General features: G+C 39.9%; 1 protein-coding gene across 6 annotated transcripts in view; it reads left to right on the top strand.

Annotated features, from left to right (window-relative positions):
• The window catches only part of ZNF451 (zinc finger protein 451), a 36,959-nt gene that overhangs the window by 8,495 nt on the left and 5,296 nt on the right, over positions 1-23,168 (top strand). For 5 of the 6 annotated variants that reach the window (XM_085056596.1, XM_085056595.1, XM_085056599.1 and 2 more), the window contains exons 5-14: positions 724-835; positions 1,426-1,576; positions 2,940-3,066; positions 4,417-4,570; positions 5,411-5,467; positions 6,462-6,609; positions 6,979-8,630; positions 9,710-9,844; positions 14,348-14,478; positions 15,630-15,816. In XM_085056596.1, coding sequence (XP_084912722.1) covers positions 724-835; positions 1,426-1,576; positions 2,940-3,066; positions 4,417-4,570; positions 5,411-5,467; positions 6,462-6,609; positions 6,979-8,630; positions 9,710-9,844; positions 14,348-14,478; positions 15,630-15,816 — 2,854 coding nt within the window. The remainder of the gene's footprint in view (positions 1-723; positions 836-1,425; positions 1,577-2,939; positions 3,067-4,416; positions 4,571-5,410; positions 5,468-6,461; positions 6,610-6,978; positions 8,631-9,709; positions 9,845-14,347; positions 14,479-15,629; positions 15,817-23,168) is intronic. The other variant, XM_085056598.1, reaches the window with a different exon arrangement.

Here is a 23,168-nt window from a genome sequence, read left to right as displayed (position 1 = left end):
GGAGTCAGCTAACTCTGTAGCTTTTAAACCAGTTTGAGAATGAAGGCTAAAAGGTCCTTTTGTTAAAGATGAGGAGTAAAGAGCCAACCAGGAGGAAAATACTCATCACATAATTCAAACTGCAGATTTAAATTTAGTCTTCAAAGTGAAAATGCTTTCTGTTCCCCCTTCAGTTTCTGTTCCCCCTTCAGTTTCTGTTCCCCCTTCAGTTTCTGTTCCCCCTTCAGTTTCTGTTCCCCCTTCAGTTTCTGTTCCCCCTTCAGTTTCTGTTCCCCCTTCAGTTTCTGTTCCCCCTTCAGTTTCTGTTCCCCCTTCAGTTTCTCTTCCCCCTTCAGTTTCTCTTCCCCCTTCAGTTTCTCTTCCCCCTTCAGTTTCTCTTCCCCCTTCAGTTTCTCTTCCCCCTTCAGTTTCTCTTCCCCCTTCAGTTTCTCTTCCCCCTTCAGTTTCTCTTCCCCCTTCAGTTTCTCTTTCCCCCTTCAGTTTCTCTTCCCCCTTCAGTTTCTCTTCCCCCTTCAGTTTCTCTTCCCCCTTCAGTTTCTCTTCCCCCTTCCATTCCATTTTCATTGTATTAAATAGAAGTCAGTTGAATCATAAAGTGTTTTTTGTCCCCTCACATAGGTTTTTGTGGGTGTGTTTTTTAGGAACCCATATGTATTTTTTGGGATTTTTTTTTTTTTTTTTTTAATTTGATAACCACATTGCCTGGTATGTTTTTTTCCTCAGGAGAAAGTTGATTCTCAATATGCTCATGGTTTGCAAGAGTTAGAATTTATTCGGGAACACAGTGATACAGAAGCTGCAAGGTTATGTGTGGACCAGTGGTTAAAAATGCCAGGTAAGAACAGAAAACTAAGTTGGAGTGATGGTTTCTAAGTCCTGCATTGCAGAATAGAACATGTAAAAGTTGTGTTGAGCTTGCATGTGCCTTGTGCATGACCAAATCCTGCAATATTGATTTTGCTAGAGCATGTAATTTGAAAGTTCTTTAACACTTATTTCCATGAAAGTTATTCTGGTAATGCTTTGCTGCATAGAAAATTTAGGATATGAAGTCTGAAAACTGCTAAGGCAATGTTAATTATTTTTATAAGCAAAGTTGCTAGGAAGAAAAAATACTGCGGTTTAGGTGCTGCTTAGGAGAATGTAAGTGTAGCTTCACAATGTTTAATCAATTTAAATACTGCCAGGAGGACCTGGAGGAAGGGTGTCAAAGTGTTTGAAAAGTTATACTTCTGGGAATTGAAGAGACTGTGAAAGAGCACCCTTCCTGTAGTAGGACTGAAGGGACTGAAAGTGCATTATTAGTTATCTTTTAAGAATCACTAGAGTTTGATTTTGGAATGTTTTAAGGCTTGTATGTTTTGGGGTTTTTTCTTAAGCCTCTGTAATTCAGCTTCTGGTTAAGTACATTGTTTTATAACACAGGTCTGAGACCAGGCTCTGTTAACGGTGGAAGAAGGGGTGTTTATAAGAGGGCAGTTCAGACTCGAGTCAACAGCAGTCCCAAATGTTGTCCTGTGATGCACTGCAACAGACAGTTTGATAATGTACATCTTCTTGTGGGTCACCTCCAAAGGTAAGGGCATATATTGCAAGAGTTTAGTGCAAGGAATAATAATAAAAGAATATGCTCTAGCTAAGGACATCCACATCAAATCTACTGTAAACTGCCTGTACTGACAAAGCTCCATTTTGAGCGTGGATTAATAGGTTACAATTTATATAGATTGCCTTCATGGGGTTGTTTTTTTTTTTATTGGTTTGGTTTGGTTGTTTACTTCGTGTGTGTGGTTTGTTGTTTTCATTTAGAATTGATGACTTCCTCTTGTTGAGCATTTTTTAATAGATGGGGTTTTTTGAGAAGTAAGATTTCTGTACTCCAGTTTAGTTGTATCGTCATCCAGATTTGAAATAACCCAAAAGGCTAACTTATACAATCTGTTGCTAAGATAAAAAGAAAAGCCTCTAATGTAGGGAAAGAGGACCAAAAGCTATAGACTATCTGTTCATAGCTGATCCTTGCTAGTCAGTACTCAGTGCGTCTGTGTTCAAATCCAGGAGATACTGCCTTTTAGCTAGTCAATGTGTCCATGGGTAAGGTGGTGAGAAGTTGAGGAGAGTGTCATGGGTTAACCTCCATAGGCAGCTGAGCACCACAGCTGCTCATTCACTCACAGCAGTGGGATATGGAAGAGAGAAGGGTAAAAGTGAGAACTCTGGGCTGAGGTAAAACAGTTTAATAAGTAGAGCAAAAGCTGTGCCCACAAGGAAAGCAAAATAAGGAATTGACAGGCAGAGCTCTGTGACACATGATAATTACTTGGTATGATGGCATTTGTCTTCCCAACTATCTCCCCTTTCTCCACCCAGCTTTTATTGCTAAGCATGATGTCTTATGCTATGGGATGTCCCTTTGGCCAGCTGAGGTCAGCTGTGTCTCCCAACATCTCCTTGTTGGTGGGACAGTCTGAAAAACAGGGAAAACCTTGACACTGCGCAAGCACTGCTCAGCAATAACTAAAACATATTTATGCTATCAATACTGTTGTTCATAAATACAAAACACAACAACCATACAAGCTGCTACAAAAAGTGAACTCCATCCCAACCAGAACTAGTACACGGAGTTAAAAGTAAATAAATGTTAAAAATGTCTGTGTAGGAAGTTCAGGCTTTGTTAGTTCTCTTAAAAGCAGTATGATTTCTCTCCAGAGTGGGCATTTTAAAAGGCAAGCTGCAGGGATAATCATCTCTGTGCAGGATATTTCAATTGATACAGTTCATGATAGGGGAAGTAAGGAAATTTCATGGCTTAGGTTGGTTAGATAGGGTTGTTTTGTCTGACAGCTTCAAAGGACAGAATTTTTCCCATTAAAAAAAAAAAAAAGCCCTTTGACTATTTAGAGGGGTCTAGTTTGCTAATTATTTCTTCTTTCCAGGTTTGATCATTCTCCTTGTGACCCAACAGTCACATTACATGGACCCCCACATGATGCTGTTGCCTGTGTCATATGCTGTGAAAGATTTTCAACCTCTCAGCAGTACAGTGATCATCTTTTATCTAAGGCAAGATTATAAGCATAAGTAACTCACCAGACTGAATGTAGTAGAGGGTTTCAGACTTAAAACTGTGCTTTGATTTTTCTTTGTTTTCTTTTTAATCCTCTTTGTCTCCCCTCTCTTTTACTCTTTAAGATAGTTTTTCTTATTCTGCTGTGTTTCAAACATCTAGTGTAGCCTGACAGTATTCATTTTAGATCTGACCCTTAGGTTGTCCTTTTTTGGTATACTTTCAAGAGGACTGTAGTTCTGTCTTGAATCTCTTGTCCATCTATTGGTGTTGTTAAAAGGTATTCCCTTTTTTTGCATTTCCAAAACTATGAAAGGTAAAGGCAGGCAGTTAGGGTGAAATAAGTGACAGCAAAGAGAAGCACCAGAAAGGAGATGGGGGTTTTATTTAAGCAGTCTGGTGTGTAATTGGATAATGGATAGCATTTTCAAAGTTGTGTGTTTTAGTAACAAGTATTCTCACCTAGTCTCCAGAAGCTGCATTAAATTTGGGGAAGTTTTAGGCATTCAGAAAATCAGACTAAATTTTGCTTGTAGTGATAACTCTTAATACATAGTCATACCTGACAACCTTGCAAGATTGCATCGTAGTTTGTCCCTGCTCTTTTTCCATTGCTTCAAAGTTGTGTGCCTCTGTGTCCAGGCACATTAGCAGGAGTAGCAGCCAAGGTAGGGAAAAGGGAGAGTCTTCTGCAGAAGGTGAGAAGATGGGGTTACTTTGACTTATAAGGATGGGAAGATAATCCTAGTCTAAGCTCTAAGCATATAATGAAGATTCTTTGAGTGATGTAGAAAAAAGCAAGCAAAAATACCAGAAGCAGAACTAAAGGATTTTTGCCCTGAAGGCAGAGCTCTGAAGTTGATGTTGAAGGCAAAGCAGATGGAAGGAGTTGACTTCTACAAAAGTCACAGACCCTTCAGCCTACTCTGAGGAGCAGCATTTTGAGGAGTTAGAGGTTAGCAAGATTAGGGAAGAACTGACCTGAGGTAAAACAGCAGCTTTATTGACAGAAGGAGCTTTTCTGAGAGCCTGGGTAAAGGGAGTGGCTAAGAATTGCTAGAGCCCATAGTCCCTGGAAGGTGCTTGCTCCCAGTGGGGCAAGAAGGGGATGGAGAAGTTGATGGTGTAGTAAGGGTGGATGAGTTGCTGGGTTTGATAATGGTACTTTGGCCAGTTCTTTGTGTCTTGTGAGCTGAAGTGCAGAGGGGTAGGCCATAGATAAATAAAGCTGAAAACCTGAAAGTGAAAATTATACCACAGAAGTGAGAGAGGAATGGGAGGGCATGAGAACTGGGACTGGTTTCTTGACTTAATTTTTTTACTAAACAGATAATTTTCTCTTCCAGCTAAATGAAAATGATGGGCATAAAAAAGGTATTCCTCCACAGCACATTCAGTGTTTTGCATGCCCAAAGTGCTTCCTCCTTTTCACCAAAAGAGAAGAGTGTTTGCAGCATATGTCACAAAGGAGCCACTCCCTCCAGGTTTCTGAACTGAGGGGTATGTTGCTACTAAGTGTACTGCTTTTAATTTTTTCTGGTAATTCATCCTTAAGATAGAAAAATGTAAGTCACTTCCGGCTGTGTAAACAAGCTTAACATTTTAAAGTTTGTTATTATTGAATTCTTATTTTTCTTTTAAGATCTTGAATGTGATGCTTTGAAATTCATATTTTTCTGTAGAAATGATTCCTCTATCATGCTTGCTGGAATGACATGCTGTCAAGTCTCTCATGTAAGCTTCTCATCCTCCAGTGACCCCATGCAACTACTTTCCTGAATAAGTTTGCATTTAGCATGTTGGTAGAGACTCAGACCAAAACACATGAATTTCTTTTTCAGTTCCAGTCAGAGTGGCTCTTCAGTTCCTTCCCCTTACTCTACTGTCTTCAGTCTGCTTGGAGGCTATTTTTCTTGTTACTGTCTTTGACATCCTTGACGGCAAAGACCTGTGAAAATTTCTTCTCCATATAATAGCAAATTTAGAGTGCTTAGGTGGAACAGCGCTGCTGGTCTGATGGCTTGTACTGACTTCTGAAGGCTGAAATACTGGTTATGTTGTGAGCTGCCAACATCCTGAACTATGCTTAATTGAGTCCAGAGGAAAGATCTGTCTGATCATGGTCTTGCAGACAGGGTAAATGCCCAACAGAGCTGTACTGACTTTTTATTTCTTACATAAGCAATAGGCATTAAATAATTTACTTCAATGTTAGCTAAACTGCTAAGTGGCCATATTTTAGACGTTGGAGCTCTCTGGGCAAGCCTGTGTGGCCAAAAGGATTGGTAGAGTTATTTCTCATCTTCATAAGTATATCTTTGACTTCTCCCTCCCCCAGAGTGGCTGCAGGAAATGTACAGAAAAGGAAGGCTTTGAAGGAATCTCCCTGCAGGTGGAGTCAGTATTGCTGCCTTCATGGTAGTGACAATCAGCTGCATGGTTATACTTTCCCTTATGCATTTTCACTCTAATGTAGTTTTAGTCTCAAATAGGTTGTTAATTCTGAATGTGATGAGTGCAGATGCTTTTAAATAGGTTTTAAAAAAGTTTACTGGTGAGCTATTGCTTTGAAAAGATTAAAAGCACAAGTTAGTGTTTTCTCTTTAGAGATGGAGGGTGCTTAACTCAGAAAAAAAAATTGAGTGCTCCATTTTTCCTTTGTGTTAGTCAGTCTTCATGATTAATAATTATCAGCATGGTCTGAGATCTGCCAGTGAAGTTAGATGAAAGGCATAACCTCAAATTACACCCTGCTAATCATCACATCTTACTAAATAGAAAAATCAAAGAGAATTTGCCTGCTAAAGTGCAGAACATGGACAGTATATAATCCATAAACCATTACCTATTCTCTTTTCAACAGAATTTTCTTATTCTGATGGTACCTGAAGTTACATGTGGAGTATATACTCAGAGCAACAGAAAGTCATGGATCTAAAAATTGAAGAATTAACATTAAGGATGGGGAAGAGAGATAGAGTACATGGGAACTTGCTAATTAAATTGCGTGCTTTTTATAAAAAAATATTTCTTAAAGCAAAATTATATGTGATAAGAGTAGACAGCTGCTATAGGTGGAGGGGAAGAAGGTAAGAGCCTTCCTAAGAGAGATGTAGTCCTAAAACACTAAAAGGGAGGAAGGTCAGTCACTGAGTATGAAAAAGCAAGATGTAAAAAAGATTCAGATATAAGATAATTACAGAAGTTTAAAAAATGCAGGTTTTAGTTACAGCTCCTATTGTACAGTTACTGTCACTCAGCTGACACTTGTTAACTTGCTTTCTGACCCCTGTGATAAACAAGTAACAGTAATAATTATGTTACCAGAGAGCTGAAATTCTATGGAAAAACTCTCATGTGTGGTTACACTTTCTACCATTCTTTTTTATAGATGCAATGAAGTCTGGCCATCCACTACCTTTTCCGTACTTTGCAAAGAACCTCTTGATATCTCTGTGCAAAGAGGTCGCCTTCCAAGTGAAGTGTATGTCCTGCTTCAAGATACTGCGCTCACATATGGAATTAACAGCTCATTTCAGGTTTGTGAAAGGCAGTTGTCTTTATAATGTGAATGTGCATAGATCAGTGACGTGCAGACAGGTGTTTAGTGATACTAGGGGATTTCAGGGCAGCTAGGACCATCTGAACGTTGACGTTCTGAGTCAATCAACAATATAAACATCAATCTTAAGTGCTAGCTTTGGGAATTAGCACCTAATTTTCAAAGTTCAGAGACTGGATATACATTGTATGGTTTTGTTGACAAGCTGGTAGGTGGGTTAAAGTATGTAGAGGACACTGTTTCCATGCACTAATTGCTGTTGCTACTTGGTAATATTTTGAGTACATCTTAAAGTTTAAAAATGTTTCAAGTTGTATAACCTCTTTATGTTTTTAATCCATTCCAGAACACGATGTCATCATTCTGGGCCTATGGCACTGTCAAAGAAAAGCATCTCCCAGGTTGCAGAGATATTTAAAACAGAAGGTCACTGCGAGGACTGTGATGAACTCTTTGCTGATAAGAATCAGATGACCCAACATAAACAAGCCACTCAACATAACATTAGAGTTTTTACTACACTGGAAGAGTCCATCTTGATGTTCTGCCATGTCAATGGAAAACATAAAAATCAGTCTCATTTGTGCCACCCTGTGGATCGGTCAAGACCACTGCTTAAAAGACATTTGAGTCCAGATGAGACCACCAGTGGAATGGGGTCTACTCCTTCAAAACGGAAGAGTCCTTTAAAGGACAAAAGTGAAGATGAAGTAGCAAACCAAAGTCAAGGTAGTGCTTGCAAAGTAAAAGCCTGGTTTTGTGAATGCCTTCAAAAGTTTTTTACAGAAGAGTCAGTAGAAGAGCACATTTTATCAGCAAATAGGATCTGTCACAAGTGTGCTGTGTGTGGAAAGCTGGCTGAAAATTCAAGCATTATCCGCCTGCATATGAGTCGATTCCATGGAGGAGCACACTTGACTAATTTTCGTCTCTGGTGCAGAGCATGCGCTGTAGATCTTAGAGAAGAGGATATTATGGGACACATAACGGAATGTCATGGTGGACACAGTTACTACTATGAGCAAGAAGCTGTAGAAGATGAACCTGTGCCATCCGCTTCCGACGCAATGAGCATTACTACAGGTGAAGATAAAGACTGCACTTCTAGCCCTACGGAACTCTCCCTTGAAAGTGGTCCTGTTGTGGGAAAATGGCAGTGCCGCATTTGTGAGGAGATGTTTGAGTCTGAAGAGAGCGTTAAACAGCATTGCATGTCCTTAGAAAGCCATGCATTTCACAGGTACTCGTGTGGCTTATGTAGGAATCATTTTCGGAAGGTAGGAACACTACAGCGGCACTTCCAAGAGCATCATAATCAGGAGATGCAGACTAAATACTTCTGTGGCCTTTGTGGTATTCTGTTCTTTGACACAGAGGAAGAATTTCTAATCCATTATAAGGAGCTTCATAGCACGGACTATACATTTGTGCCTGAGCAGATGGAATTATCAATAAAAAAAGATGAGGATTTCCTCCCAGTGGAACAAGGAGACCGTTTAACTTGTGGTTGCAGGACAACTTATGCCTCCAAAATAAACAGGAGGAACGATTATGAGAATTGTCAGAAAGCCATGCTGCACAAAGGCAACTTATGGTTTCGATGCTGCTTGTGTTCTGCAACGGCACAGAATATTGCTGATATGAACAGTCATCTCAAGAGTCACTCGTCAGTGAAACGTAAGGGAGAGATGTATGTCGTTAGATGTGCTGCATGCAACAAAAATTTTGATGATATTCATGGCGCACATCAGCACTATCACATGAAACACTGCTTCTTGCAAAAACCTGATCTATCAAGTCTTACATCAGAATCAGAAGACACAGTATTTAAGTTTGCAGCAAGTGGGGCCTGTGTGGTCAAAAAACCTCACAGGCAAAAACTTCAAGCATCTCCATCCAAAACTCAGGACAGACCACAGTTGTCTCCTCTACGGGGCCCAGCAGAGGGAAAGAAAATAAAAAATGAGGACTCAGAACATTCTGAAGTACTTGGTGAAAGTATGTAGAAAATTTCTTTCAACATCAAAAAAATATTGCTGTCCTTAACACACTGTTTCGTTGTCAGTACATGTCACTTACCATTTAGTTACATTCATCCTATAAATGAGCTCAAATTATTTCTCAAATACTGAATTCTCGGTATTTGAATTTCCAAAACTCAGACTCTGCAATTAATTATTATATGCTGTGTGTATGAAGTCTTAGGGAAAAAAAACAACAAAAAGGCAGATGTAAGAATCCTGAGACTGAAACATTTAATTTTCAAATTAGTTTGGAGCATAATTTGGTGTTAAAAGGAAGAGGACCATCAAGGACACCCCAATTAGGGATCTAATGCCTAGAAATGTAAAAGTGATCTGTCATACACATTCAAAAGAAAGTTGCCTTCTTTGTATATATAAATATTTATGAGGCTGTTAGTGATTTCTGTGTGGGCAGTCCTGTTATATCACCATCATCTCAGCTTTTTTAGCTTGCCAAAAAGCAATACCAGCTGAGAATTTATATTCCCAGTATGTATTTTTTTTCCCCTAGAGCATGCAATTTTTTTTCAAGTTTGTTATCACTTCTAAGAATGACATCAGGAATGCTGAAGTTGTACCTTGTCTTCAGAAATTGGAAGTGTTTCTTAATTACTAGTGGTGTCATGCTTTTGATTAAGGGATTGACATTTATGTTAGATGTACAGTAAAAAGTACATATCTAAACATTTTATGTGCTTTTATGCATGTAAGCAATTGAATGACACAGAGACTTGCCACAGTCAGGGGTGCACAGTTGAATATTAAATGAGTTATTGAAATGTCTTGGTGCAGGACAACAGCTTTCTGTGCTTACCACAAAACTATATACGCTGTCATATAGCCAGATTCTACTCTTTTCTCTAATTTGTGCATTATTAAATGCTAATTCAGTCAATTTTAAAATCTGTGCAGTCACCAAATAACATCATATTTTGTAGCTTTTTTTTTGTAACTTTGCACTTATACATGTATGAATACATGAGTTTTCAAAAGCATGTTGGTTGACCAGAAAGTCAGGTGAATTTTAAATGTGTCCTTTTTATCCCATTGAAGATGTTGAACTTCCTGATCTTGACTACCTGAGTACCATGACTCACATTGTGTTGGTGGATCTGGACAACTGGGGAAGCTTTTTCACACAGCTGCCAGCTAACCTGAACCAAGGGACATTTATCTGGGGTTTTCAAGGTAAAAAATATTTGAAGGAAATTAAAAGATAAGATTAACAAGTCTACACGTGTCCTTGAACAGACTCCTTGAATCTGAGAGAATGAAAAACAGGAGCAAGTAGCCACTAGGCCTTCTAATGTAGCAGTGTCATAGGCACCACTTAACAGAAATGTTCTTGAACTTTTCAAACTCAGTTTAAACCTCCACTGCTCTTACTATTCCTTAGAGAATATTATTTCAGAATTGCAGAACCATTTTCTGGCTTCCCTCATGAACTTAAGATGTATCATATTTTCGTAATTATCAGGAGAGACATAATTCCCAGATAACTTTAACTAAGTCCTTCTCATAAGACTGGAATTTTTTTATTTGGTTTTTTAGTTCCAGAAGGCATGATTTTGCATTCTTAGACTTTTAATGTTGTTCTGTCTCTGGCCTTAAAGGGTGGCCCTGGTCATCCTGTACAGTAATGTCAGATCTGGAAGATACCAGTGATTGATGGAACTTACATTGTTATGAGTTTCATAAAATGGTAGAATGGTTTGGGTTGAAAGGGACCTTAAAGATTATACTGTTTCGCAAAGTCTGCCAGTAGCATCCCTTTAACTTGATACTTCTGCTTATCTGACTGTTTTTGAACCCACTTGTCCACCTCATGCTTTTTCTAAATTTTTTCTCTCTATCTGCCTTTATAATTATTTTGTCCGTGGTACATTGATTTCTTCAGTAAAGTGTATATAAGGGATAGTTTCAAAATATTTATGGCCTGAAACATGGCATCATCTTACCACATTTGTAGGTGTTGTCAGGTGTGTTTTACACTTGGTAAACACTATTGCACTTCACTTCTTTGCTAAATGGTTTTGATTATCTCTTCCCATAGAAGACAATCAAGAATATTCTGAAAGCTGAGAGTTGTCATGCTGATCAGGTTGGACAGAAAGGCCTGTTGATTGATGCCTGGGTTGCTTTTTTTTTCCGCTGTTAGAAACAGGTTTTCCAGTTAGCTGATGAAGACAGAGAAAGTATGGCTGTTAGTAAAGTGTTAGGTATTCAGTCATCTGTGCTCCTGGACCTGTAATCTGGTATGTACTTGTTAGGAGTTTTGGGGAGGAATCCTCTGATTTTCCCTGTTAAGGCAGGTTATTCTTCTGAGTTTTGTGTTCTACTCCAGCATTACTTCTGTATCACTACCTGGATTGTCATTAACTTTGGCCTTTCAGTAACAGCATTCCTGTACACATGCAAGCCACAGAAAATACTGATTTTGAGGTTTTAAATCATAGAATGTTAAGGGATTTGAATGGACCTTAGAGATCATCTCGTCCCAACCGCCCTCTGCCATGGGCCTAGATTGCTCAAGACCCACTAGACCTGATTGCTCAAGGCAATATCCTGCCTAGCTTTTAACACTGCCGGGGTTGAGGCATCCAGGACCTCCCTGAGCAACCTGTTCCGGGGCCTAACCACACTCACGGTAAAAATTTTCTTTCTAACATTTAACCTAAATTTCTTCTCTTTCAGTTTGTACTCATTACTCCTTGTCCTGTCCTCCTACAGTTCCTGACAGAGTCCCTCTCTAGCTTCCCTTCAGGACTCTTGAGATACTTGAAGGTTGCCGTTAGGTCTCCACGCAACCTTCCCTTCTCCAGGCTGAACAGCCCCAACTTTCTCAGCATGTCTGCACAGGGCAGGTGCACTTACCAACTTCCTGACCCTCCTCTGGACTTGCTCCAACAGTTCCATGTCCTTTTTTTACTGAGGACACCAGAACTGGACGCAGTAGTCCAGGTTGTGTCTCACAAGATAAAAGATAACTCACACTTATCTTTCCATATTATACCTAGTGGTCTTAGGTTTCTCTTTCATCTGTGCTGCCTGGTTGCTTCATTTATATACATTCTTTTTTCTATATGGCTGAACATCCTGTTGTTTGTTCTTACTGTCCTTTGTAAGGCTTTGCCCAGCTTGAACATCTGGGCAGATCTCACTTCATCTCTGCATTCCTTGAGTACTGTTGTGATTCGAGATTTGGTTATAGTTTTTAATTGCTGAAGGCTTGTTTATTTCTACAGTTAATCGATCTACTTATCCTTGGAAAAACTTTTTCTACTGATAAAAATAAGAAACTAATAGGAAACTAAGTGGCAGAAATGTCAGGCTACTTTGTCTGGGTTTTATAAAGAAGTACTTAGTAAAGAACAATTTTTCCCAGTTATGTCAAACTTTCCCCCCATGAATTCAGACACTGGCTTTCAGTGGTACTTTGTTATTCTAGCTAACTTACTTGAAACTAGTTTGGCATTAGTTGACTTTAGCTTGTTTGCTATGACAAGGTCTTCTGTGCTGTTACTGTTTTCCAAGGTTAAAATGTGGTTTTGATTCATTTAGAAAAAATTGGTTGAACCTAGAGATGTCTGAGCTGTATTGTTAGAAATTTCTCTTCTCTGACATAAGGAAAAGGAGTAATCATAATACAATCATAGTGTTACTAGTCTGTTGTCAGGAACTTTACTAATACAATACCGTTATTCAAAGGTACTTTTGTGCTAGTTAAGACTCTGTGCCCAGAGATGTTCCAAATGCAGGTGCCTGATAGCACAGCACAGCACAGCCCATGTCAGCACCACTCAATTCCTTACTTCCACTGGGGTTTGCTGCATGCTCGCTGCTTCATGGGAATGGCACCTGAAGCATGTGAACTAAAAAAAACATGATGAAGAGTTACTTGTGAATAAAATGGGCTGTATTCATATTAGAGAAAAGTTTACCAGTTTATTAGTGTCAACTATATTGGTTTTGCATCTGGGAGCACCAAGGCTCCCAGGCACATCTGATGTAGGTACCCTATCATAATAATGGTTTGCAAAGTTACTTGAGGCATGCTATTCTTGTGTGTTTAACCTTTGAAAATATAGCAACATTTTTCCCCTACATTTCCAAAACAACATTTCTGAATTTTTAATTATTATTTTTATATTATATATCTGAATTATTTCTATTATTCCTGTTTCTAGTATACCCTTAGCTTTGCTTTGAGTTCCTCCATTGTATTGTCTGGACTCTGTATTGTTTCTGTCTTCACATACTCAGTTGTCTTTCATGCATTTGTGGGCTACAAAACTAAATAAACACAGGTCTGTCACTGTTTTCAGCTGCCCTGGTTAAATGCTTATGTTGTACATTTACACAGCCAAAAAACAGGGCTGGTGATTACAAGTCTTTCCCAAATAGCAGTGACTGAGGGCTGTCACAGCAGAGGAGAACGACTTGCAAGTAGCATTTTTTTTTCTCATGGACAGATGCGACTAAATCACTTCTGTGTAGACTCTTAATAAATCTCTATCTTTGAGATAATTTTTGATACCTTCTTCTTGCCATTAGGCTGAAAAGGTGGGGGAGAAACAGGAGAAATCTACTGAGGAATGCTTTTCTTAGTTGGACTGTGGGTGAACATGTTGGCATAAACCATCCTCAGCAGCCTGTTTACTTGAGCCTTGGTTCCCCATGTCCTCATGTGAAGTGCCATCAGTGACTGCTTTCATTTTCCATTCAAAATCCTTTCTGACATCCAGCCACTCCATCATCTAGCAGATAAAGCAGCATTTTTTTCCCCATGTTCCAGACCCATTATTTCTTAGCCATTGGAATGTTATGAAATTCTTACTCATTCTGGTCAAGTTGTCCTTCCATTTGCTTGCCTTTTATTGGTGTTATGTATTTTTATCATGCAAACTTCTCTGGTTTTCCCTCTCTTCTTGAGAACATTCCTGCTTCTTTCCTTTCCCATGCAACTTGTTTCAGTCTGTTGCTGGTTTTGTCTGTAACAGGCACTTTACTCAGCTCATCATTATTATCCAGCTATTTTCTCAGCCGGTAACAGGTTTAGGATACTGTTTAGAAAATTCCTGCGCCTTTTTTCCAGTTGTAGCCTCATTTTGCTTATCATTGACTGCATCCAAAGATTTGTCAGGACTTTAGCATTCATTTCAGCTGTTGCTCCAGTTCTTGGATCCTCTTTTTAATGAGTTCTGACGTGTGATGTGTCAGGCAGTTACAGTGCATGTTACCTCTCTAACTCCTGTAGTACAGGTTTCCCTAAGAGAAACATCTGTTACTTGTACTGTGTTTCCAGAGCTCTTATGATTCTGCACAATTAACCATAACTGTAATTCAAACTGGAGAAAAACATGTCCTTGTGTCTAAAAGCACATGATATCTAGAAGACAAGCTTTTCAGTATTTGAAGAAAAAAAATCTTACAAAATTGAACATGTAGTATAGGGCTAGCTACTTTTTTCTTTTTTGCCTTCTGTCTAAAGAACAAGAGGGATGGGGGATTTTGGTTTTATATTTTTCTTAGCCTTCACTTTGGTCAAAATAAATTCTGTCTTTAAAGACAATTTTATATTTGCTTTTGCCTTCTTGTGTTCAGAGAGGCATTTCTGTCCAAACCCATGGTTTGCTTGTTTTTCTTGTTTGGTTTTTATTATTACTAATGTTACTCCTCTTCATTGTTTAGGAGGGCACAGCAACTGGAAGCCTCCAGAGCATTGCAAAATTTACAATTATCTTAAGAGGATTGGATGTTTCTTTCTTCATCCACGTTGTGGTACCAGAAGAGAAGCAGCAGACTTTGCTCTCTGTGTTCATGTAAGTTAGGACACTCTTGCTTTTTTTTTATGTCCTGTACCCAGAGAAGGGTGGCAGATGCTATCTGCTATTGATGTTAAGTACTAATTGCAGATGACATTCTTAGATTCTTTTCGTGATACTTCTGTGTTCACTATAAAGAGTGGTAAACCTGGATTGAGTGGAAACAGATGGTCAAGAAGTGATTTAAAAATTAGCTCAAATAGGACAACAGTCTGATGTGGAGTGGGAGAGAGCTGATTAGGGAATGAAGAGTAAAAAACCTGCCCTTCTTACATTTCACTCTTAAGCAGAAACTGTAATTCCTTCGTCTCTCTTCAAGTAGCCCAAATCTCAAGCCATCATTACAATGGAGTTGAATGGGTGCCAGTTTCACAGACCCTGTTGAGCTGGCAGAGCAGTGCCTCTATTCAGTAGACCTTGGGCTTTGGCAGGGTTGGGGATGTGCAGGTGAAGGAAGGGAATCTGGGATGCCATGGGAACTCAAGTTCCTAATGTAGAATCATAGAATTGTTAAGGTTGGAAAAGACCTTTAAGATCATCAAGTGCAGCCATCCACCCAGCACTACCACCATCATTAAGCCATGTCCTCAAGTGCCATATTCACGTGATTTTTGAGCACTTGCAGGGATCATGACTCCGCTGCTTTCCTGGGTGGCCTGTTCCAATGCTTGGCAACCCTTTTAGTGAAAATCTAAACCTCCCCTGGTGCAGCTTGAGGCTATATAGGGCTTTATCAGTTAGATAAAAATACTATCTAACTATATAAGCACATTTTTGCAACAGTGGTTGTATGTTTCATTGTGCTTTTTATGTTACTCTTAAACTACTCTGCACAGATGACATTTTATGTGGAGACAGTTCTAAAATGCTGCTTTTTAGGAATTTGTTCCATACCCCATCTGTACTGCTCTGGTAGCCATTACCTGCATCTCTATATACATAGAGAAGAATGTACATAGAGAAGAAATGAGCATCAAACTTCTGCAACAGTGCCTTTCACAGTGGTGTAACATGGCTTGGATCATAAAAGCAGGAATAAATTGCTGTAGAAAACTTTCCAATGAAGACCTGTCTTGCTCAAAGCTAGCCAAATGCCATGAGATAAAAACATGATCACTGTTCAACACTTGTTATTTGTTTCCCTATAGGCTGGTCGTCTGGATGAGCACCTACCCAAGCAAATTCCTTTCACGGTACTTTCTGGAGACAAAAGCTTCCTGGAATTGGAAAAGCAATTTAAAATGACCCAGCGTACAGCTTCCATCCTGAATCCTCACCACATTGAAGGAGACATGATGTGTGCCTTGCTAAACAGCATTTCAGATACCACAAAAGGTAGAAAGTAATCATTAAACACAATTTTTCCAGTAAACTGATAGTTCTTTCCAATAAAAAAATGGAACACTTACACTGGTAGCATAGCTGTTGCTTGGTGCTTCTTCTATTGTAGTGGTATTTCAACAAATAATAGATCAGAAAACCACTATTCTTGCGGCATGCTTTGAAAAGAAACTTAATTAAGAATTTTTATTCAATATAACAAACTCTGTCATCCCTGTGTTCTTTATTGTAGCTAGAGACAAAACTGATGTTTTGAGTCTGAAAACTCCTTTCTAGTTAAAGAGAAGCTGTTTAAAGCACTCTTGTGTGCATAGTTATAAATTTGTACTCAAATCTGTTTGACTTGATTCATGGTGTGTCTGAAACAAATGTGACCCTGCTAAAGCATCATTATTTCTCAAAATACTTCTGCCTATTTTAACTCTGACCTCCCGGCTACTTTCTGTCATTTGATAATTGTCTTCACTGGCACATGACTCATACATCCATTTGGAGAATAAAAATCTTAATGGAAGTTTTAAAGTTCTCTAAAGTGCCAGATTCTAATGGCATGTTAAAATGATCACACTGGTTTTATATAGGATAATCAAAGAAGATTGAGCCAGCTCATTTTCATGCAAAGGGTACCAGAGCTGACATGAGTTTTAATATTTTTCAGTATTTTGATGTTTTCCTAGAAGACCTGACATTTCTCTGTAGAGATGTTTTTGCTTTCCCTGGCTTCTTGTTGTGGTTTTGGGAGGTTGTAAATTCAGGGCATATTACAGAAAGCTGTTTCTGAAATTAGCCCTTAACTGTTTCCTGAAGAAATACATTGCTAGTCTTGATACAGGTTTATGAGAGCTATCACATGGTGCTGCTGTTCTACCAAGAAGATTAAAGTGGAATGTTAGCTCTGAATGATGAATTTGCATTGCTTTATTAAAGGGAAAAAAAAAAAGATAATCGACTAGTTTTCTGCAAAAAAAATATTTGTGTTGAGCTGGAATTAATTTAAGTGTTTTTAATACAGAAAAGGTGCTTATAGGGGTTTTCTGGCCTTCTCAGACATTTGCTGATCTATATTTTTAAGCTGGATTATGGAGATATTCCCAGCCAGAAGCAACCACACTAGTAAAATTTCTTGGCATAGTTAACTACAAAATTGTTACTTTCATTAGTGGAGTTCACTTTCTCAGTGGGGAAGCATTATCCATAATGCTGCACATCCCCTGGTATCAATAAAGGCTGGGGAGTGACCTTACCCACATCAGCCCTGCTGAGAAGGACTTGGGGGTGGTGGTGGATGAGAGGCTGAACATGACCCAGCAATGTGCACTTGCAGCACAGAAATCCAATTGTATCCTGGGCTGCACCAAAAGCAGCATGGCTAGCAGGATGAAGGATGGGATTCTGCACCTCTGCTCTGGTGAGATCCCACCTGCAGTGCTGCATCCAGCTCTGGGGTCTCTAGCACAGGGAGGACATCAAACTGTTGGAACAAGTCCAGGGGAGGCCACAAAGATGTTCAGAGGGCTGGAATAATTCTCCTGTGAGGAAAGGCTGGGAGAGTTGAGTTCCTCAGCCTGCCAATGAGAAGGCTTTGAAGTGACCTAATTGCGGCCTTCTAGTACTTGAAGAGAGCCTACAGGAAGGATGGAGAGGGAATTTATACAAGGACATAGAGAGATAGGACAAGCGGTGATGGCTTTAAACTGAGAGTATGTTTAGATTAGGTATTAGGAAGAAATTCTTCACAGTGAAGATGGTGAGGCACTGGCACAGGTTGCCCAGGGAAGCTGTGAATGCCCCATCCATGCAAGTGTTCAAGGCAAGGTTGGATGGAGCTTTGAGCAACCTGGTCTTTTCGAAAGTGTCCCTCCCCAAGGGAGGGGAGTTGGAGCTAAATAATCTTTATGGTCCCTTCCAATCCAAATAATTCTGCGATTTTTTGCATTATTGCATTCCCAGTACAAATGTTTTCTTTTAAAGTGTATTAAAATTCTGAGATTGACAGATCTCTTGTGATGTAATTAGAGCTACATAATGGTATATTAATGTGGGTGACTGTTTTTGCTTTGTGAACATTTTGCATGTTTTTTGGGAAGAATAATTGGAAGAGAGCTGTAACTTGCAAGCAGTTGATTAAGCTGTATGGGCTTCATTTCTTGTATAATTTGTTGTGCAATTTAATGATATGACAGTGAGGAGAGGGGAATGACTGTTTTGCTATATAAGGGTACTTCAGCTCCTTGCCTGGGTAGTTTTTCTAGTATAATTTTATTCACTGGCATAAAGTGGCTCAGAGGTGATGATTTTGATGTGTATAAACTATATTTCAGTATTTTTTTTATAGTGGTCTTGCTTTCAGAAGCTTCCTAATATAACCCTTCTTTCAATGTGCTTTACTTCATTAGTATTTAATCTACTATTATGGTGATTGGCCCTACTCAGAGGCCACAAACCTTAACTTGCTGGCTGATCATTGTGCATTCCACTTAAGTTACACATGTAGTCACTATTAAAAAAAGTCATGGAACAGGAAATTGATGGAATTACACAATTCCTTTGGCTGTTGACATTCCCTAGCAAACTTGTAAGGAACAGAATTTTCCCCTTTTTTAGTCAGTGTTAGCAAGGGGAGACCCAGACAGCAAGACTTGACTTTGTCCCCTCTTCCTGTAGTAAAACAGAACATTAGAAAATTCACTGTTGATAATTGGTCTGTATTCACTGCATAGTGGAGTGATGTTGTTACTGAGATTTTATAAAATTTTATCTTTAAAAAGATAAAGCCACCATGTAATGCACACATGTGAGTGGCTCAGCAGCATCAGCCATCATTTGCAAGTCTTAATGTGGCAAAACCAGTATTGGAGGGTTGTGATGGAAAGTCGTACAGTGTATCATAGTCTGGTATAACTTGTTGACCTGTTAAAGCAAAGCAGCTGAGTATAAGGAAATGCAAACAAGAATTGCTTGCTTTGTGACTTTCTCAAGCCTATGACTATTATTCTGGAGAGAGAAATAAGTAAGAAACACAACAGAGAATCATGTTGAAAGATATCAGACTGTTGTTGGTATTGGATGAGCTGCAAAGTGAAAAAGCTCTTTTGCTGAATCACCTTCGCAGAGTTATCATTAGCTTCTGAGCAGCTGGATTGTGTTTGGATGTGGCAATCAGACAGGTGCATCCTATGAACCATTTTACCATATCAGCAGAACTGCTTTAGGAACTGTGGTACTGCATTCATTTTAAAATAAATAAATAAAAATAAAAAATAAAAGTTCCTGCATATGTTGCAATACGATACCAACTGTATGTTACTGTAGGAAACACTTGACTGGAGCAGATGCATTCATTTCCTCTGAGGTATGAAAAGAGTAGGCAAGAGATGTATTCTTATTCACTCTCTGCTGCTGCAAGACCTGGGCTCGTAAATAAGGAAGGTTTTTGTTTTTATGTTGAAGCCACAGTACATGGTGGGAGCTTCCATGCATGTTAATCAAGTGGTTTGGGAAGGGCAGAAGAGAAAAGTTTTCAATGTCTTCTTTTGTAACAAAAAATTTGTAGTGTGCAGAAACACATCATTATCCCATTGTCTATGTCTTGATGGCCTGTGTGTTGAAAGTACAGAAAGTATACTTTTAATGAGTGCTGGACAATGTTAAGGGCAAAGCTGATGGTAGGTTGGGGTCATCATATCCATCCAGACACTGACAGGAATGCCACAGCCTTTTGGTTGACAAGTTATTTTTGTGTAAATTGATGGCTTTAGATTAACTGTATTTCTCCCAGTTACGTTCAAATGCGATCCTTCAGTGAATGAGCTCTTATATAAAAGAGACTGTTTTAAATAATAAGAAGAGCAAATTTTTTGTAGTATTTCTTGTCCTTTCGTTTCAAGAGCCTGTCAAAGTCAGTGGTGTACTGAATGTAGTGTTGTCTGCCAAATAGCCACTGTACCTCTTTCACTGACCCATAAAGTACATTTCATTGTGCTCAAGTGGAATTGTCAGCCTGTGTTCTCAATCTGCTACTCTTGCCTGAAGTCTTTAAATACTGTCAAATGCAGCTTCTGTGAGAGGGCTTTTATAATTGGAAGAGCAGGATTTCAGTTCATTTTGAGGAATGCTGCTAGCTCCCACTATCTCCAAAAGCTTTTGTTTTTACATACAGCAAACAAAAGAATTTAAGAGGACATAAGAATTAATTTATAGAAGACACTAAAACTTGTTGCTTTCGTTTTCCATAGTCAAGATTTTTATGGGTGAAAATTCACGTGTGGTCGGGATTGAGGTCCAATATGAATGCCGCCTCTGTCCCATCTCTGCTTTTTCCAAACTTTCAGTTAGCACAGACTGCAAATGACTAAAGATAGGTCACAGCCTCCAGCCCCCACTTCCCAAAGAAACTGGATGTGAAGGGCATGAGCAGCTGCAGTGTGAAGCACCATGAATGAATTATAGTTTCTCTAGTAGGAATATATGCCTTTATTACAGCAGCCACAGCTTATGGCAGAAGGGAGTGATAAGAAAGTGACCCTTCAATTATAACCTTGTGTTTGCCTACAACAGGAAGTTACTACTGGGTTTGGCATGTCAGTGGCCTCTCTTGTGTGCGTCTGTGGATGTGTATGTGTATGCCCTAGGGAGAAAGCAATGTACTAAGACCTGAAATCATGAGCCTGAACAATAATTGTAGGCCAGTGAATGAACTGGGAGGACCTCACCACTCAGATCATACAGAAAAATCCTCAAGGTTTAACTTAAATCTGGGTTTGAATTTGAGAGATGTGTCTAAGATGAAGGTTGGATGAAAGTCTGAGTGACCATCATTATATTGGCCACAGCTGCCAAGAAGTGCAATTGGAGGAGAGCGAAGGCTTGAGAAGTTAATTTTTGTTTGTCCTACACTTGTATGAGCAGAGGAATGAGCAACTATAGGCAGAGATACAGAGAGTGAAGCTTGGAGGAAGAGAGGTCTTGTGTGATGGTAATCCTCAGCAGGGGGCAGCTGTACTTGCATTTACAGTAAGATGATGTTACCTTAATGAAGAAACGGAGATTAGAGCAGGAAGTACTGGGGAAGAGTATGTGGGAAGGATCCTCCAGGGACATATTAAAGAAGGAATAAAAGATTCTAGAAGCCAAGGGAACAGTATTTTAGAGGCAGCCTGGCCACACATCTCAGGTGTTATTGCTAACAAAGATAAGGGTGGTGTACTGATCTTAAGTTTTTGGCTGAGTAATTAGTGGCATCCTGAATAAGGTAGCAAATGGTATCCATAAGGTAGCACTAAAACTCCAGACGCCAGCTGTAAAAGGAAAAGGGTCAGTGGTTGGAGAGACAGTGAGTCAAGTGTGATGTGAAGGTTGCTGTACATTGGAATGGGAAAGGGGCAGGTGAGATTGGGAGTTACTGAAAAGACTAAGAGAAGGAGTATTGTAGGAGAGAAGTGGAGGTGGGGTGTGAGACTGTACAGTAGACAGGAGGTGTGTTGTGAGGTAAGGAAAAGCAGGATGAAGGCTGGGTAAGGGAAATCGAGTCTCTGGTGAGACAAAAGAACTGGTAAGCCTGATGGAAATTATGAAATGGATGGTGGTAACTGGGAAGGTTGCCGGAGAAGAACATCAGCTGTTGGGAAGGGGAGTTGCCCTGAGCTGTGTGGGCAACTAAACCAAATTTCAAGCTGTGGTGCTTTGATGGCAGGACAGTGGGTGGCGCTTACATTCTGTGGAAGTTACCAGTCTCTCCCCAGAACAGGTTTCTGAGAGACGCCTTAAATGTCAGAAAATCACTGTGAGCTCTATATTCATCCAAACTTTGCTTTCCTGTTTTCTCATTCTTCCTGCAGGAATATGTCGGTATATGAGGACAATAGTGAGCAGTAGGATTTCTTTGAAAGAACAGGTACAGTCAGAGGTTCTTAGGTGATGTTTATTTGACAAAATGTACTAGAGAATAGTACAAGAGATCTTAAGATCTTTTGACTCTGAAACTGGGCAACTGCTTTTCCTCTGACCCCAGAGGAGTTGGGAGCATGTGCTGAGTATTTTAGCTAGAGAGACAGGACATGCCTGATTTCTCAAAATTAAACATTCTCCATTAGAAGATGGCAGCAGTATCAGGACTATATGTTGATGAAGTGTGGGCTGGATGAGAAAACTGAAGTGGATTGAAAACTGATGGAACAGCCAGACCTGGAACATGGTGATCAGTGGCATGAAGTTCAGATGGGGGTCAGGAACAAGCTGTCAGGGGGTCAGTACTGGAACTGCTCCTGTTTAATGTCTGTTAATGTCTGTTAATGATCTGGATGATGGGGCAGAGTATACCTGCAGCAAGTGTGTTGATGGCACAAAACTGGGAGTGGCAGTTCACACACCGGAGGATTGTGCTGCCATCCGGAGGAACCTTGACGGGGAGAAGTGGGCTGACAGTAAACCTCCAAGTTCAACAAGGGGAAGTGCAGAGTTCTGCATCTGGAAGGAAGAGCCCTAGGCATCAATATATGCTGACCAGGAATTAACCAGCTGGGAAACAGCTTTGTAGGAAGGGACCTGAGGGCTCTAGTGGACACCAAGTTGACCATGAGCTGATATGTGTTCTGGTGGCTAAGAGGTCCAACAGCACCCTGGACTGCATTAGGAAGATTGTTGCCAGCAGGCTGAGGAAAGTGATCCTTTCACTTTACTCAGTAAGGTCATAACTAGCAAGTTTGGAGCTCCCATTGTCTTTTCAGTAATTCTCAAAAGCTATCTGGACATAGTCCTGGGCAGCCAGGGGTAGATGATTCTGCTTGAGCAGGGAGGCTGGACGATATGACTTCCAGAGGTCCCTTCCAATCTCCACCATTCTGTGATATAGCCTGACAAGTCTGATGGCCTTTCATGATGGAGTGACTGCAGTGGTTGACAAGGGAAGGCTGTGACGTCATCTGCCTCGATTTCTGTAAAGCCTTTACACAGTCCCACATGACTCATCTCCAGATTGGAGAGATGTGGATTTGATGGATAAGGATGTCAGTGGATAAGGAATTAGCTGGATGGACATAGCCAGAGAGCTGTGGTCAATGGCTTCATCACAAAATGGAGGCCAGTGGCAAGTGGTGACCCCCAGGGCTCTGTCTTGGAACCAGTGCTCTTCAGTATCTTCATTAGTGACACAGACAGTGGGATTGAGAGCATCCTCAGCAGGTTTGCAGATGACATGAAGCTGAGCAGTGCAATTGACACACCTGGAGGGACAGGCTGTAATCCAGGGCGACCTGGACAAGCTTGAGAAGTGAGTCCCTGAGAACCTCATGAAGTCCAACAAGGCCAAGTGCAAGGTACTGCATCTAGGTCAGGGTAATTCCAGACAT

This window comes from Lichenostomus cassidix, chromosome 3 (assembly GCF_008360975.1).
Source record: "Lichenostomus cassidix isolate B80296 chromosome 3, HeHo_3.0, whole genome shotgun sequence".
Taxonomy (NCBI): Eukaryota; Metazoa; Chordata; class Aves; order Passeriformes; family Meliphagidae; genus Lichenostomus; species Lichenostomus cassidix.
The sequence above is the reverse complement of the archived record's forward strand: the minus strand, read 5'-3'. Positions and strand labels throughout refer to the sequence as shown.